This window comes from Leptonychotes weddellii, chromosome 1 (assembly GCF_054177405.1).
Source record: "Leptonychotes weddellii isolate Sample4059 chromosome 1, ASM5417740v2, whole genome shotgun sequence".
Classification (NCBI taxonomy): Eukaryota; Metazoa; Chordata; class Mammalia; order Carnivora; family Phocidae; genus Leptonychotes; species Leptonychotes weddellii.
In genome coordinates this window covers 81464441-81480929 of record NC_138369.1, presented here as the reverse complement: position 1 = coordinate 81480929, position 16489 = coordinate 81464441, and the positions used below count along the sequence as shown (strand labels likewise).

General features: G+C 42.9%; 1 protein-coding gene across 2 annotated transcripts in view; it reads left to right on the top strand.

Annotated features, from left to right (window-relative positions):
- NME9 (NME/NM23 family member 9) overlaps positions 1-16489 on the top strand; it is a 39220-nt gene that overhangs the window by 4387 nt on the left and 18344 nt on the right. For both annotated transcript variants that reach the window (XM_081827035.1, XM_081827041.1), the window contains exon 2: positions 14750-14786. In XM_081827035.1, coding sequence (XP_081683161.1) covers positions 14750-14786 — 37 coding nt within the window. The remainder of the gene's footprint in view (positions 1-14749; positions 14787-16489) is intronic.

The window sequence follows — 16489 nt, the reverse complement described above, 5'->3', positions numbered from 1 at the left end:
CTCTGCTGTTTGAACCCTGAAATAAAGTATGGCTCAGTTGCTGGCAGACAGGGGCACTGAGCAGGAAGATGAGGCCTGAGTTTGACAGTTCAGTCAGTAAACACTGCCAGAGCACCTACTGTGTGCTGGGTGCTGTGCAGAGGCCTGCTGCCAAGCAAACTGTGAGTGCCAGCCGAGGGTAAATGGTGTGGAAGAGAGAGGTCCCGGGGCCTGTGGGGGCCCAGAGGAAGGGCACCCAACCCAGAATGGGGAGGGTGTGGGTGCCCAGCACAGGCTTTCTGTGAGAGGTGATGGTTGAGCCAGGGCTTGAGGGACAAATAACGCTCAGCTAGACTGAGAAAGGAGAAACCCTTATATGCTGAGGTATGACTGAGCTGAAGTCTTGCAAAACTCCCACAGATCCGCGTGGCTGACCAGGTGTGTTTGCAGCATGGTAGAAGGCCAGATTCCTGGCCCAAATGACTCCTGGCCGAAAACCCAGACTGGGCTCAGGCCCAAGTTTCAGGGCCTGAAGTCCAAGGCCAGCCACAGGGCCAGGAGCCAGCTCTTGCAATAGGGCAAAGACGAGAGTTGCTTGCCTGACCCAGAGCAGAACTTTCCGGCTCAGAGACACAAGCAAATGTACCACATCCACTGCAGTGTCTTGGGCTGGTCTCTCTGCCCCAACGCTTGCTGAGTGCCATGCCTCAGAGCAGACCCAAACTGGTGCCTGGGGGTTCAGTGCACAAGCCTAGAGGGCCTGGGGATTTCAAGGGCCAGGAGCCAGCCTGGTCATTGCGGCACAATGTTCTTCCAGAACTCTCTGCCCCACTGTGGTCTCTGGGGGCAAAAGCAGCTCTGAACTCCTGAGCACTCACTGCGTGCTGGACATGGGCATAATGATGAGTCTGCACATCCAACGACCTGTGCTGGTCTTACCTACCGTGTCTTAGATATAAGGAGACACAAGCCCAATCCCATCCAGCCAGTAGACTCAGAGTCAGGGTTCTGACCACAGAGCCCATATTCTTTCACCTATGTCTGGTGGCCTCGACAGGCAGGTCAATTGTGTTTGTGTTTGGTGTTAGGAAAGCAGGGAGAAGGTGAAGTGGATACTAGTCTCCTCAGGCTTGTGGCTAGACTTAGATCTTTTGCTGACCCCGAAGCACCAACCATGGGTTAGCAGAAGAGCCTCACCCCACCCCCATGCCTGTTTATCCCCTCAGCTGACTTTTCTTCTGGGCCAAGCACAGGCTTTTGTTCCCTGGGCTGCCCATGATATGGCACCAAGAATGACACGGTCTTCTCTCAGGGTTCTCATGGCTCGTACCAATCCAAATTCAGTCATCTCTCATCTTCAATTCTCCCTGCTACCCCCTCTGCACATCCCCAACTGCCCAGCCCCATGAGGAGATAGACCTCATAGGATTTTCTTCTCTGATGCTTATGGTTCCTGATGCTTGTGGTTTATCCCTCTCATGGACTTCCTCTTGCTCACTGGGGCCAGAAGAGAATCAGTCCATTTCCCAGGCATGGCCACACTTCTCCAAAAAGGTGTCCATACTCAATTAATACATTTGTTTCTGATCATTTGTTTTTCTCCCCCTTAGCTCTTCCTCTGTTTAAACTAAAGTCCAGTGGCTTTTAAACATTTTTGGCTGCAACCCCCATAGAAACAAATAGGTTTTACACTGGAAACCAAACACATACACACACAAGTGAAACAAAAATTTAACGAAACAATACTTATCTTTACTATATGTGATATACTCTATTCTATTCTGTTTCATTTAAAAATGCTATCAAGACCTATTAAATTGATTTCATGCCCCATTAATGGGTTGTGACCTACAGTTTGAAGAACATTGAGCCCAGATATTTTGACATTCAGAGCCTCCAGTTAGGGATATTACAGCACAAATTTGTCAAGAAAGAAAAGTCAACTCTAAGATTTTGAAATACATGTTACAGACAGAAGTTCAAAAAGAAAACAGTTTTGAATCTCAAAAGCCTAGATTTCTGGGGCACCTGGGTGGCTCAGTCAGTGAAGCGTCTGCCTTCAGCTCAGGTCATGATCCTGGGGTCCTGGGATCAAGTCCTACATCGGGCTCCCTGCTCAGCAAGGAGTCTGCTTCTCCCTCTCCCCACCCACCCTCCCCTGCTCATGCTCTCTCTCGCTATCTCTCTCTCTCTCTCTCAAATAAATAAATAAAATCTTTAGAAAAAAAAAAAAAGCCTAGATCTCCTCTTCTAGGCAGGATGTAGTAGGTTGTGGCAGGCCAATGGTCCTACCGCAACAAGATGAGATGAGTCTCTCCAGCTGTCCCCTCACTCATCTCCCTGGACATTTGCCAATTTGGGGCATTGCCTAACAATCAAGCTTTGCCCAAAAGAAAGATCTCTAATGGAGGAAAGGAAACCAGTAAAGCTATTAGTGGCTACATGGTACTAGAATGAAAAATGGGAACATGGAGGCTTTAAAAACACAACCCCATTTTCTCCACAGGACATTTGCTGAGTTCCCCATCTAAAAAGCAGAGTGAAATCTTCCACAGTCTTACAGAACTTAGAAAACAAAGTCTCACCAAGAAGAAAGGGTCTGCCTCAAACACAAGGCCAGCTCCTACCTCGTGACATTTGCCAGATTTTGAATCTACAAGGGGACAGAATCTAGACAGTTGGATTAGGAACCTCTGAAGGGCACAACTGAATCTCCACCGTCCCTCATGGCTGAGGGTACAGAGACCTGCAAGTCTCTCAATCAAAATCCACGTGTGAGGAATAGGGGTAAAGAGAGATAGATTGTTTTGCAAAAACTGAAATCCAGCCTCAACTCAGCTTAATCCTTCACCAGACTGAGACAATCATCCCTCATGGTCATCTGCTTAACAGAGGAAAGAAGGAACATTCTGTGTAGCAAATTATATCATCTGCAGTCCCTATACCTCTTACATACAATGTCTGCATATAATAAAAAATAATCGGGTGAAGAGGCAGGAAATGATAACTGATAAGCAAGAGAAAAAATAGACAATAGAAGCAGACACACAGATCTTTCAGATGTAGGAGTTAGTAGATAGGACTCTAAAATAACTGATTATAGAAGCACTGGAACTCTCAGACATTGGTGGTAGAGGTGTAAAATTGTATATCCATGTATCAGCCAGCGTTCACTTAGGATACAGAAACCACACAGTAATTTGGACAAGGAAATTTTAACGTAAAGAATTATTAAGTATAAAAGGTGCTAAGAGGAAAGGAGAATTCTAAGGAATATAATTATAGCAGATACAGGGAGTAGCCTCTGGGGCTGAAGCAGAGCACCCAAAGAAGGAACAAACCTGTATGAGGTCCCTCCTCACCCTCTACCCCCAGGCTGAGGTCCATACCTTGTTGGAGACAGTGTAGCCATGACTCCCTGGATGATGAAGAAGTTTGCTGAAGTTCCATGCAGATGGAATGCAAGGAAAGCATTCCTCTTGGGTACTGAGGGAAGCCATCCAGGGAAAGGTGCTGCACTATGGAATTTGCTGGAAAACTTCCCACGGGAATGATTCATTCAAAAGCTGACCTCTGTGGTGATGGAGGAAGCTGTCAGTGGAGACGTGCTGTGTGTTTCCGGCTGCCACGTGTGCAGGAGCCATGTGCTGCAGGAACCCAGCAAGTGAGCACATCAGAGCCAGGAAGAGAAGCCACTTTCTCCTGCAGTGGCAGTCAGTACCCTTTCCTGACAAAGCTTAACAATGTGCCAGATGGCAGAAGAGAAATGTTTACAGGGTCCAGCTTCATTATCATAGGCAGGTAATAAGGATGGGTTTGGCACTGAATGGTGATAAATTGATAACTGGCACAATCAGCCTTGAAAGTAGAACCTACTATAGCTAAACATACATCTACCTTCTGATTCAACATTTCTACTTCTAGGTACATACTTAAGAGAAATGAGCAACTATGTTCACCAAAAAACATATATAAAAATATTTATAGCAGCTTTAGTCATAATGGCCCAAATGTGGAAACAACCAAAATGTTTATGAACTGGAGAATGAATACATAAATTGTGGTCTATTCATACAACGGAATACTATACTGCAATAAATAAGAATGATGTACTGATACATAAGCAACATGAATAAATCTCACAGACATTATATTAAGTGAAAGGAGCCAGATGGAAAAGACAACATATATGAGGTCCAGTAAATAGTAAAACCAATTGATGGTGATAGAAGTCAGAATAGTGGTTATCTCTTTGGGGCAAGGGAGCAATGCCTGAGAGGGAAGGAAGTACCAGAAATATTATGTATCTTGATTTGGGTGATGGTTACATGGGTATATACAAGTATGAAAATTCATCAAACTATGCATTCACGATTAGCATACTTCATGCACCATTGCATGTGTGTTATACTTTGAAAATTCAAAATATGCTCAAATAATATGTTGAATAAAACAGAAGAAGAGGTAGGTAAAATAGATAAAAGGAAAGGAAATGTCACTGGATACGTGGAATCTACAACAAATAAAAATAGAAATAAAATGCACACTCTAGAACTTATAAAGTCTACTAATGGAAATCAAGAACTCATTGGATGAGTTTAATAGCAGATTGAACACAGCTGAGCACAGGATTACTGAACTTGAAGACAAATTAAAAAATACATTGAAATGAAAGCACAGGAAAAAAGATGGAAAGAAAAAGAGATAATAGTATAAAAGATAAGCAGGCCATATACTACTGACTAACATTCATATCACTGGAGTCCCAGAAGGAGAGGAGAGAGAGAATGGGACAGTAGCAATAGTCAGAGAGGTAACAGCAAAACATTTTCCAGTGGGTGAAAGACATCAAATTCATAGATTCAAGGAGTTTGGTGAATCCCAAAGAGGGTAAGCACAGAGAAAACTGATTGCAGGCACATTATAGTTAACTGCTAAAAACCAGGTAAAACATAATTTTTACAAAGATTTATATATTTGAGAGAGACAGACAGAGACAGCACAGATGTGAGTGGGGGGAGGGGCAGAGGGAGAGGGAGAGAGGGAATCTAAAGCCGACTCCTCACTGAGTGGGGAGCCTGGCACTGGGCTCGATCCCATGACCCTGAGATCATGACCTGAGCTGAAATCAAGAGTAGGATGCTCAGCCAACTGAGCCACCCAGGTGCCCCTCAAACATAATTTTTAAAACATCAGGTATCTTCCTTCATTGAGAAAATCCTTTGATGAACATTTTCTGAAGCTGAGAAGAACCGGAACTGGGGTGAGAGCCATTATTCCCTGCCACACAAACAACGTGCTGTGGCCTGGCCTCTCAACAGGAGACATTCTGCAACTAAGAGCCTGAGCCCAGCATCCTGAGCATCTCTCCTTGTTAATCACCCAACCCCAGCTGGCCAAACAATGGAGAAATGATTGTCCTTTGTAGCCACATGTGTTCGTGAGTCGTAGTATTTGAAATATTGTAATACCAAGTTAGAAAAGCAAAAATTGCCTGGAATTTGAACCTGAAATGCAGGATTTATTCATTTCCATTTAGCCCCATTCTCTGGAATCCAATTAAATTACCCCTGCTAACAAATAAGACAGAAAAATTTTAAATCTTTGATGGTTAGAATTTTAAAACATTTTTACACTAAAACAAATGCGGATATTGTATGTAGTATTTCAAAATATGCATACATCTTAGCAAAGTTTAGAGAACCCAGAAGGCCATTGAGCCTGGCCTCTAATGCCTGTGGCAGTCATTCAGGAAGCCTCAGGGGACACCTGGAGAAGCAGAGTCCTTAGTAATGAGATCTGTGTGGCTCACTCAGATCCAGATCTGCCTCAAAAGCTTCTTTTGTCTGCCCAAAAAGATGGGCAAGGAGTTCTGGTCTAATGAGAAGTTAGATGGGAAAGAAGTCCTGCTCTCTAATCTCCCAGGAGAGCCTAAACAATCAAGGGGCAATGCTCATTACCTCTTGGGAGGTATCAGGAACTATGAAGGTCTGACATTTTATCCTACTTGCAAGCTCTAACAAGTGATCTTTCCATAGTTTTATGGACACTGGCAGAAAACGTGAAACTCGGGCACCTGGGTGGCTCAGATGGTTGAGCGACTGCCTTCGGCTCAGGTCATGATCCTGGAGTCCCTGGATCGAGTCCCACATCGGGCTCCCTGCTCGGCGAGGAGCCTGCTTCTCCCTCTAACCCTCCCCCCTCTCATGTACTTTCTCGCTCTCTCAAATAAATAAATAAATCTTTAAAAAAAAAAAAAAAGAAAACGTGAAACTCCTGGGTCAGAGGTGAAGGATAGGTTATTACGCACAGTAGTCATCAGGGTATTTGCATTTTTGCACAGGATTCCTCAACCTCGATTCCCAGAGGACGATGCAAAGAGGGCCAGGTACACCTGCACATGCAGTGGGTTGTGTTACAGAAGAACTCTGAGCTTTCACACTGGAGAGTGAGTATGCTTGCTGTAGAAAGAGACACCACCTCCATCTTCCAAGGCTGTAAGCAAACCTGCCCTTTGTTTTATTTTTATTTATTTATTTTTAAAGATTTTATTCATTTGAGAGAGAGAGAGAATGAGCATGGGGAGGGGCAGAGAGAGAGCGAGAAGCAGACTGCCACTGAGCTGGGAGCCAGATGTGGAGCTCGATCTCAGGACCCTGGGATCATGACCTGAGCCGAAGGCAGACGCTTCACCGACTGAGCCACCCAGGCGCCCCTGCTCTTTGTTTTAGAAGGAGATGCTATCTCTATCTTTCAAGTCTGTCCACTGTGTAAACATTCTTGAAAAGAAAGTTGAGAATAAACACAGTCAGTGCCTCTGCTTGCAAAATGTGCAGAAATGTGAGGCAGCCTTGGAGGAATGCTGCTGACAGGAACCTGGGATCGGACTACTGTGCGTGGAGCAGATGTCTCCTTCCTATCTCTTTTAAACTCTGGATAAGCCTGAGTGGTGGGCAGCACAGGGCTCACTAGTCCTGCTCATGAGGGATACCCAAGGCTCTGTGGTAAGAGTCACTAGAAAGTAGCTGAAGTCCCCTGCCCTATAGGGACTCAGAATACAGATCAGCAGTTTGATGGGACTCCCAGTGACTGCTACACTGTGAAAAAAAAAGGTAGACTCCGATGCAGGTTGGTGGACTCAGAGACAGGCTGCTTCCATTTTGTGGCTCACTAGCTTGTTTTCAAAGTCAGCCTCACGATCAACAAAAAACTACTAGAACTAATAGGCAAAGTTAGCAAGAATACAAAGTCAATATACAAAACCCAGTGTCTTTCTTTCTTTCTTTCTTTCTTTCTTTCTTTCTTTCTTTCTTTCTTTCTTTCTTTCTTTCTTTCTTTCTTTCTTTCTTAAGATTTTATTTATTTATTTGACAGAGAGAGACACAGCAAGAGAGAGAACACAAGCAGGGGGAGTGGGAGAGGGAGAAGCAGGCTTCCCGCCAAGCAGAGAGCCCAATGAGGGGCTACATCCCACGACCCTGGGATCATGACCTGAGCTGAAGGCAGATGCTTAATGACTGAGCCACCCAGGTGCCCCATCTTTCTTTCTTTCTTTTTTTTTAAGATGTTATTTTTAAGTAATCTCTACATCCAACATGGAGCTGGAACTCACAACCCGGAGATCAAGGGTCACATGCTCTGCCAACTAAGCCAGCCAGGTGCCCCACAAAATCCAGTTTATTTCTATGAACTGGCAGGACACAATTGGAAATGAAGTAAAAACATAAAAGTGATTTCATTAAGAATAGCATTAACAAACATGAAATACAAATGACTTCCAACAACTATAAACTTTGCTGAAATGAAAGAGTTAAATAAATGGGGGGGTGGTGCCTGGGTAGCTCGGTTGATTGAGCGTCTGGCCCTTGGCTTCGGCTCAGGTCATGATCTCAGGGTCCTGAGATGGAGCCCTGCATGGGGCTCCACGCAGCGCAGAGTCTGCTTGGGATTCTTTCCCTCTTCCTCTCCCTCCTCCTCTACTTCTCCCCCACCGAGTTTGCACACACGCACACGCTCTCTCTCAAATAAATAAATAAACAAACAAATAAATAAAATCTTTTTTAAAAAAAGAGTAAATAAGTGGAAAGATGCAATATTCACGACTGGAAGACTCAATATTATTAAGATGTCTATTCTCCTCAAGTTAATCTCTAATTTAACGCAATCCCAATCAAATTCCCAACAGGATTAAGAGATACTAACAGACATTCTAAGATTTGTATGAAAATAGCCAAAACAATTTCAAACAGAAAAACAAAGTTAGAGGAGGACTCAGATGACCTGATTTTAAGACTTACTATTTCTTAGCTCAGGCTGCTATAACAAAATACTCTAAACTGGGTGGCTTATCAACAACAGAAATTTATTTCTCACAATCCTGGAGGCTGGAGGTCAGAGATCATGATGCCAGCAAGCCCGGGTGAAGGTGAAGGTGCTCTTCCTGGTTGCAGACTGCTGACTTTTCCTTGAGTCCTCGCAGGGCAGAAAGAGAGCTAGTTAGCTCTCTGGACTTTTTCTTCTTTTTCTTCTTATCTTTGACCCTCTTCACCTCTTTCTCCAATCCTGCATTCCTGGTCTCTGGACCAACAATCTGTTCTTTGTATCTACAAGCTTTTTTTTTGTTTTGTTGGTTGTTTTGTTTTGTTTTCAATTCCACATATAAGAGGGATCATACAGTATTTGTCTTTGACTTATTTCATTTAGCGTAATGCCCTTGAGGCCCATCAATGTAGTCACAAATGGCAAGATTTCATTCTTTTTAATGATTGAATAACATCCCATTGTACATATACACCACAGTCTTTACCCATTCATCCATCAGTGGATGTTTAAGTTGGTTTCCATAATCTTGGCTTTTGTAAATAATGCTACAATGAACATGAGAGTGCGGATATTTTTTCAGGTTTGTGTTTTTGTTTTCTTTAGATAAACACCCAGAAGCGGAACTGCTGGGTCATATGGTAGTTTAATTTTAAATTTTTGAGGAACCTCCATACTGTTTTCCATGGCGGCTGCACCAATTTCATTCTCACCAACAATGCACAAAGGTCCCCTTTTCTCTACATCCTCACCAACACTTGTTATTGCTTGTCTTTTTGATAATAGCCATTTCTAACAGGTAGCCATTTCTAACTTGCATTTCCCTGATGATTAATGATGTTGAGCATCTTTTCACGTACCTGTTAGCCATCTGTGTGTCTTCTCTGGAAAATATCTATTTAGATCCCATGTCCATTTTGTAATTGATTGTTTTTTGCTATTGAGTTGTATGAGTTCTTTATATATTTTGGATATTAACCCCTTATCAGATACATGATTTTAAATATTTTCTCCCATTCAGTAGGCTGCTTTTTCATTTCTCCCATTTGGATGGTTTCCTTTGCCATGCAGAAGCTTTTTATCATGATGTCATCCCACTTATTTATTTTTGCTTTTGTTGCTTTTTTTCTCTTGTTGTCAAATTAAAAAAATAATTGCCAGGACCTATGTCAAGTTGCTTACTGCCTATGTTTTCTTCTAGGAGTTTTATGATTTCAGTCTTACATTCTTTAATCCATTTTGAGTTAATTTTTGTGTATGGTATAAGAAAGTGGTCCAGTTTCACTCTTTTGCATGTGGCTGTCCAGTTTTTCCAACACCATTTGTTGAAGAGACTATTCTTTTTCCCACTCTACATTCTTGGCTCTTTGTCATAAATTAATTGGCCATATATGCATGAGTTTATTTCTGAGCTCTCTATTTTGTTCTATTGATCTGTGTGTCTGTATTTATGCCAATACCAAACTGTTTTAATTACTATAGCTTTGTAATATAATGTGAAATCAGGAAGCAGGATGCTTTCAGCTCTGTTCTTTTTTTTTTTTTTTAAGATTTTATTTATTTATTTGACAGAGAGATACAGCGAGAGAGGAAACACAAGCAGGGGGAGTGGGAGGGGAGAAGCAGGTCTCCCGCTGAGCAGGGAGCCCGATGCAGGGCTCGATCCCAGGACCCTGGGATCATGACCTGAGCTGAAGGCAGACACCCAACGACTGAGCCACCCAGGCGCCCCAGCTCTGTTCTTTTTCAAGATTGCTTTGGCTATTCTGAGTTTTTTGTGGTTCCATACAAATTTTAGAATGGCACACGGCAGGGCAGAAAGAGAGGTAGCTAGCTCTCTGGCTTATTCTCATAAGGGCACTAATTCCATTCATGAGAACTTTGCCTTCATGACCTAACTACCTCCCAAAGGCCTCACCTCCAAATACCATCTCATTAGGATTAGGGTTACAACATATGAATTTTGAGGGGACACAAACATTCAGTCCACAACACTATACAACAGTAGTCAAGACAGTGAAGTACCAGCATAAGGATATATAAATACATCAGTGGGATAGACCAGGGAGTCCAGAAAGAAACACACTTATAACCAATTGATATTTGACAAACATGCCAAAACAACACAATGGAGTAAAGCAAAGTCTTTTCAACAAATGGTACTTGCACAACAGAAATCCATATGGAAAAGAAAAAAGGAAATTTGACTCCTACCTCACATCTCATGAAAAGGTAATTAGAAGTAAACTGTGGAACACCCATTCACGAAATGCAGCAAAAACAAGGAACAAAATATTGATACATGCAACAACTTAGATGATTCTCCAGGGAATTGTGCTGAGTGAAGAAAAGCCAATCCCAAAAGTTTACATGCTATATGCTATGATCTATATATCATTTTTTAAGTGACAACATTTTAGAAATGGAGGACAGAATAGAGGTTGTCAGAAGTTAGGGGGAGAGATAAAGGAGAGAGGTGGGTGTGGCTAAAGGGCAACACAAAGGATCCCTGTGTTCAGGATCCTAACTATGGTGGTGGATACATGAACCTACACAGATGATAAAATTAAAGACACACACATACACACACACACACAAATACAACTAAAACTCAGAAAATCTGACTGAGACAGGTGGATTGTATCATTGTCAATATCCTGGATGTGATATTAGGCTATAGTTTTGCAAAATGTTACCATTGGGTAAACTGGGCCAAATATACAAATGATTCCACGTTATTCTCACCACTACATGAACCTACAATTATCTCAATAAAATTTCATTTAGAAAATGAATTTGAGATGGATCATAGGCTTAAATGTAAATTTTTAATAAGTCCTGTCATGATAACTTTTTTATAATTCCTAGGAGAAAATAAAGGGAATATCTTCATGACCTGGGGGTTGGAAATCCTTAGGAAAGGAAAAGATTTCTTCAACGGGGCAAAAAACCCCAATAAACATAGAATAAAAACTGACAAATTAAATTTCATCAAATTAAAAATATCTCTGGTCATTAAAGCCATCCCGGTCACATGGAGCTGGCAGATGGGGGCAGAGTGTGGGGGGTTCAGAGGTAACACCCGGCACTGCCACCCTGATGGAGGAAAACTAATGGAATGGCTCCATCTGGCTGCGAGGGCTGGGGGTAGCCACTGTGAACTTTGCGGGGGAAGCTGCCTCTCAGCGACAGTCCTATGCTGTGAAGAGAGGATGACACCTCAAGCAATAATGGCGTGACTATCAACAAAATTTGGAAGACGTTATCTCTCTCCACCACATTCCTGAAATGTAGGTATTATACTCCCCATTTTAAAGACTAGGAAACTGAGTCTGAGGAAGTTCAAGTAAGGTTCCCAAGCTCACACAGCTTGTAGGTGGTGGGTCCAAGGACCCAACCCACGTCTGTGAGATTCTAATGTTCCTGGTTCTACTCCTCCTTGCTGCCTTCCTCAGAGCCAGTCATAGTAGGGACACGCTGGTATTTATGGAAAAAAGAAACCATAATATCCGGAAGCAGAGAGGTGTCAATATATATACATTCTTATCAGCTAACATGAAAACTGGAAACTATTTGGTTTTGTGATTTGCTCTTAAAGTGAGTAAGTTCATTGTTGTTGCACACAGTCACGACACAATTCTAAGTGTTTAAATAAAGAAAATGCTCCTGGCATCCAATTTGGATCACAGAAGGGTTTCCCTTGAGTAAACCATCATCTTGTGGTAATAAACATAACTCGCAGGAGAAAGAATAATTTTTGTTTGTTTTTTCAATCTTTCAGACACCAAAACACAGGAGTAACCTCTAAAGTTAGAAGTTTTTGCATTAAACAAAAGCAAAACAAACAAACAAAACACCTTCCTTAGAGCAGGACTTTTGGGCAATGCAATCCAATTACTGATGGATATCATAAAATATGTAAAAGATGGAACTTTCATTAAATCAAGGTGTAAAAAGCTGGGGTGATCCATTTGGGAAAAATTGAGGAGGTTCTATATTGTCCAAACTGTACACTTTTGCAAGTAAAAAGGGTTGCTATTAATAATTGCACAGAACAACATGTATAAAGTCAGGGTGTAAAGACATGTAGTCACCCTAAATTTGTTCTGTGGTTTAATTTGGCAAAGATGTGACTACATTTTATGGTGGAGACCAACCAGTGGTGAGAAACTGAACCCTTTCAAAAAGAACACAAAGTATTTTTCAGTGTCCTGGCAGTATTTTTCAGGGTCCTGACTTGAATTTTATTTTGGAAATGAAGTTCTAATGGAGATTTCAAACCATTCAAGAGCATGAGTAACCACCACTCAGTGGCAACAAACATCACTTGCATTTAGTAGACCCAATTTGCAATGCTGTGTCTTACAGACACCCTGTATGGATGTGCCTCAGTTTGCTTATTCATTCACCTATTTAGGACATCTTGGTTATTTCCAATTTGGGGTGATTGTGAATAAATCTGCTATAAACATTACATACAGGTTTTTGTGTATACCTAAGTTTTCCAATCAATTGGATAAACCTGCAGGAGCATCATTGCTGGACATACAGTAAGACTACATTTAGCTTTCTAAAAAACTGCCAAACTGTCTTCCAAAGTGGCTGTATACCATTTTGGATTCCCACCAGCAATAAATGAGTGTCTACTGCTCTGGTGCTCTTCACCAACTTTTGTGAACCAATATTGTCAATTTGGGGGGTTTTAGCCATTCTAATAGGTGTGTAGAAGTATCTCATTATTGCTCTAATTTGTAATCCCTAATTTATTTATGTCTATGATCCATTTTGAGTTAATTTTTGTAAAAGGTGTAAGCTCTGTGTCCAGATCCAATTATTCCAGCACCACTTTTTTGAAAAGACTATCCTTTCTCCATTGACTTTCCTTTGCCCCTTTGTCAAAGATCAGTTGACCACATGAGTATGGGTCTGTTTCTGGGCTCTGTTCTGTTTCTCCCTCTGCCCCTCCCCTCTGCTCATGCTCTTGCTTGCTCTCTCTCTCAAATGAATAAATAGAAAATCTTAAAAAAAAAAAAAAAAGGCAAGGGGAGCTGCAGAGGGAGAGGGAGCTGAAGGCAGACACTTGATGACTGAGCCACCCAGGCGCCCACCACTCCTTTATTTTTTAACTTATCTGTGTCTTTATATTTAAAGTGAATTTCTTGGGGCAGCTGGCTGGCTCAGTCCGAAGGGCATGCGATTCTTAATTTTGGGGACATGAATTCGAGCCCCACGTTGGGGGGTAGAGATTACTTAAATAGATAAAACTTAAAAAAAGAAATAAAGTGAATTTCTTATAGACAACACACAGCTGGGCCTTTTTTTTTTTTAATCCATTGACACTCTGTCTTTTAATTGGTATAGACTATTCATGCTATGTTGGTAACTGTTTTCTATTTGCCCCACTTGACTTTCATACATAATTTTGAATTTATAATTGTGTATTCTTTGTTAAAGGGAATCCCTTCAGATCCCTCAACACCTGGAGCCACCCCTGGCTGGCATGCAGTAAGTAACAACAGAAAAGCTGCACAGCAGGGGCGCCTGGGTGGCTCAGACGTTAAGCGTCTGCCTTCAGCTCAGGTCATGGTCCCAGGGTCCTGGGATCAAGCCCCGCATCGGGCTCCCTGCTCAGCGGGAAGCCTGCTTCTCCCTCTCCCACTCCCCCTGCTTGTGTTCCTGCTCTTCCTGTCTCTCTGTCAAATAAATAAAATCTTAAAAAAAAAAAAAAGAAAAGAAAAGCTGCACACCAGCTCTGGTTGGGCTGGAAGTATGCAGGGCTTCGGGGAGGCAACTGTCCAGTACCTGAGTGCACAGGGTCTCTGCTTGCTGAGTCCAAATGCCCCAGACACTGACAAACGCATCAGCCAGCGAGAGCGTCCCTATAGCACAATTCGGCTTGCAAGGGGGCGGGACTCCCTCCCGCCGTTCTGCGCGCCCGCGGTGGGCGTGGCTTACGCGTACGCTTGTTTATTGTTGCCCTGACGACCGTGGCTGGGTCTCTAACTACTAGGTTGGAAACTCGCGGCAATTTGAGGACCGTGTAGCTGTCGAGGGATCGTTCGCGGTGGCTCAGTTTCCCAGGAATATAGTGCAACAGTAGGGATAACAGGGCTCTGTGGCCTTTTCCTGCCCGAATTCCTCGGCAGGCGCTCCGATGCCTGAAGGGCTGCATCGCCGGGCTCCCCCACTCCATGCTGGGAAGGGGCTTTGCCGAAAACCGCCTGGCGAGCCACGACCCTGCGGGCGGCAGGCTCTGCTTCCCACCCCCCACCCCGTGGTGTTCATTTTGCATCGGGGCATTTATTTCGCTGCCACTTATGTTTACCTTAAAGGGACGGGGGCTTTGTCTGAAGGAGGCTCTGGGTTTGCTGGTTTTCGCAGCGGTTTGTCTCCAGGCTGCTGTTGGGAACAGTCCGAACCCGAAGTAACAGGGCTTCTGTCTTCTTTGCAGAGCCATGGGAAGCAAGAAGAAGGAAATTGCCCTGCAGGTAAGCCTCAAGGGGCTCTTGCTTCTAGCACTTGGTTGGGGGTAGGGGTTGAGGAGTGGAAAGAAATGTATAAAAGTGATATTATTTGCTAGCAGTACGTGACAGACAGTGTTCTCAAACTTGAATATTGTACCTTTCCATCTTAAAGGGGAAAAAAAAAAACCAACCAACTTATCTCGACCCCCAGTGACAATTTTTTTTGTGCCCTTAAATATAAGCAAACATAAAATGGGGTATAAGCTCTTTATGCTTATAGTGCTTATTCAAACATAACCCAACATGAATTAAAATAAAACTAAAAACGCAAGAAAATATGAACAAATACAATTCGATACTGACATATTTTTTGTTGAAATATAAATGCGGCTTGCTTCGAGAATATGATGTAGGGTTCTTTTGAGTTTGGGCATGCGTCCGTAACTACATGCTCTCTGGAGACCCAGTTCTCCCACCACTGCTCTTTGCAATCATTTGCTTATTCAACAAATATGTTTTGATATTTTACGTGCTGCACATTTGTTGTATAGAGTGCTTTACTTCATTTGCACCTGGAACAAATGACTCTGTAAGCCCCCATCTGCTTTGATTCCTGATCCCGGACAAGAGGGAGTGTTTTATCATAAGCAGATCATCTGGATGATCTGTAATTTGTGCACATTTTAAAGCATACTTTACAGTGTCTCATAGTCAGTTCAGCCCATCTGGAAACATGCTCAGGCGCCACCTGCAGAGTAGAGTGGCAGTGGTCTTGAGACACCTGATTTCGCTTTCATTGTCCTTGGTGGCACCAGCACTTCACATGTGAATTTCCAAAGCCTAATGATTTAAAAAGGGAGAAAGCAATGTCACTGTAAGGATAGCATGTACTAGGAGAGGGTGGGAAGAGCTTTGGACTGAAGGTCTGAAGACCTGATAGAGTTCTTGATCTTCTCTTAGTCAACTCGGAGACTTGAGATCAATCACATAACCTCTCTTGCTATAGCTTGCCCATCTGTAGAATGAGTGAACTATCCCTAAGGGCCTTCCAGCACTGGTGCTCTAGTACTCTGGAGTTATGAAACTTTTCATACGTCTTCATTCTGTCTGTAAATAAATTCTAAACACCTGGACTTACTGCTTTGTGAATGATTTCCTCAACCTTCCTTTATGCAAACAGGAAGGATAATACATAGCCTGCAGAGTTATTGCGATGAGACTCCTTTAGGGATTTCAAGGCTCGACTGATTGCTGTCTGTGGTGGCTCTAAGATTTTTGCCCCATATGATTATCTTTTCATCTGTCTATGCCTTGTATCTCCTTTGGGATAATATTTTTTGGTGATTTCACAAAAATGTTATTTCCCAGAGCTCTGAATTCAGTTTGGTACTCCAAGTAAGTACTCCTGATTGCTGAGGGATGTGCATGGAGACATCTGTGTGAACACTGCCTCTCTACCAGGTCAGCTCCTTGAAAGCAGTGCTGTAGGGTTTGCAAGCCCAGGAACCCTGTCCTCTCTTTGACTAAGACTATTTCGGGCTTCTTCTGTGACTGAGACAGAAATCACAGGACATCAAGAGACAATCTGGCCAGAATGTGCCACGCATTCCCCATTCATTCCCGACCAAATGTAGGGCTTAGTGAAGTCCAGACATTTTCCATACTCTCCTGATCCTGGCCCATTCCTAGGAGCGAGATTCTTTAAGTGTTCGGAGTCCCTGCCCCAT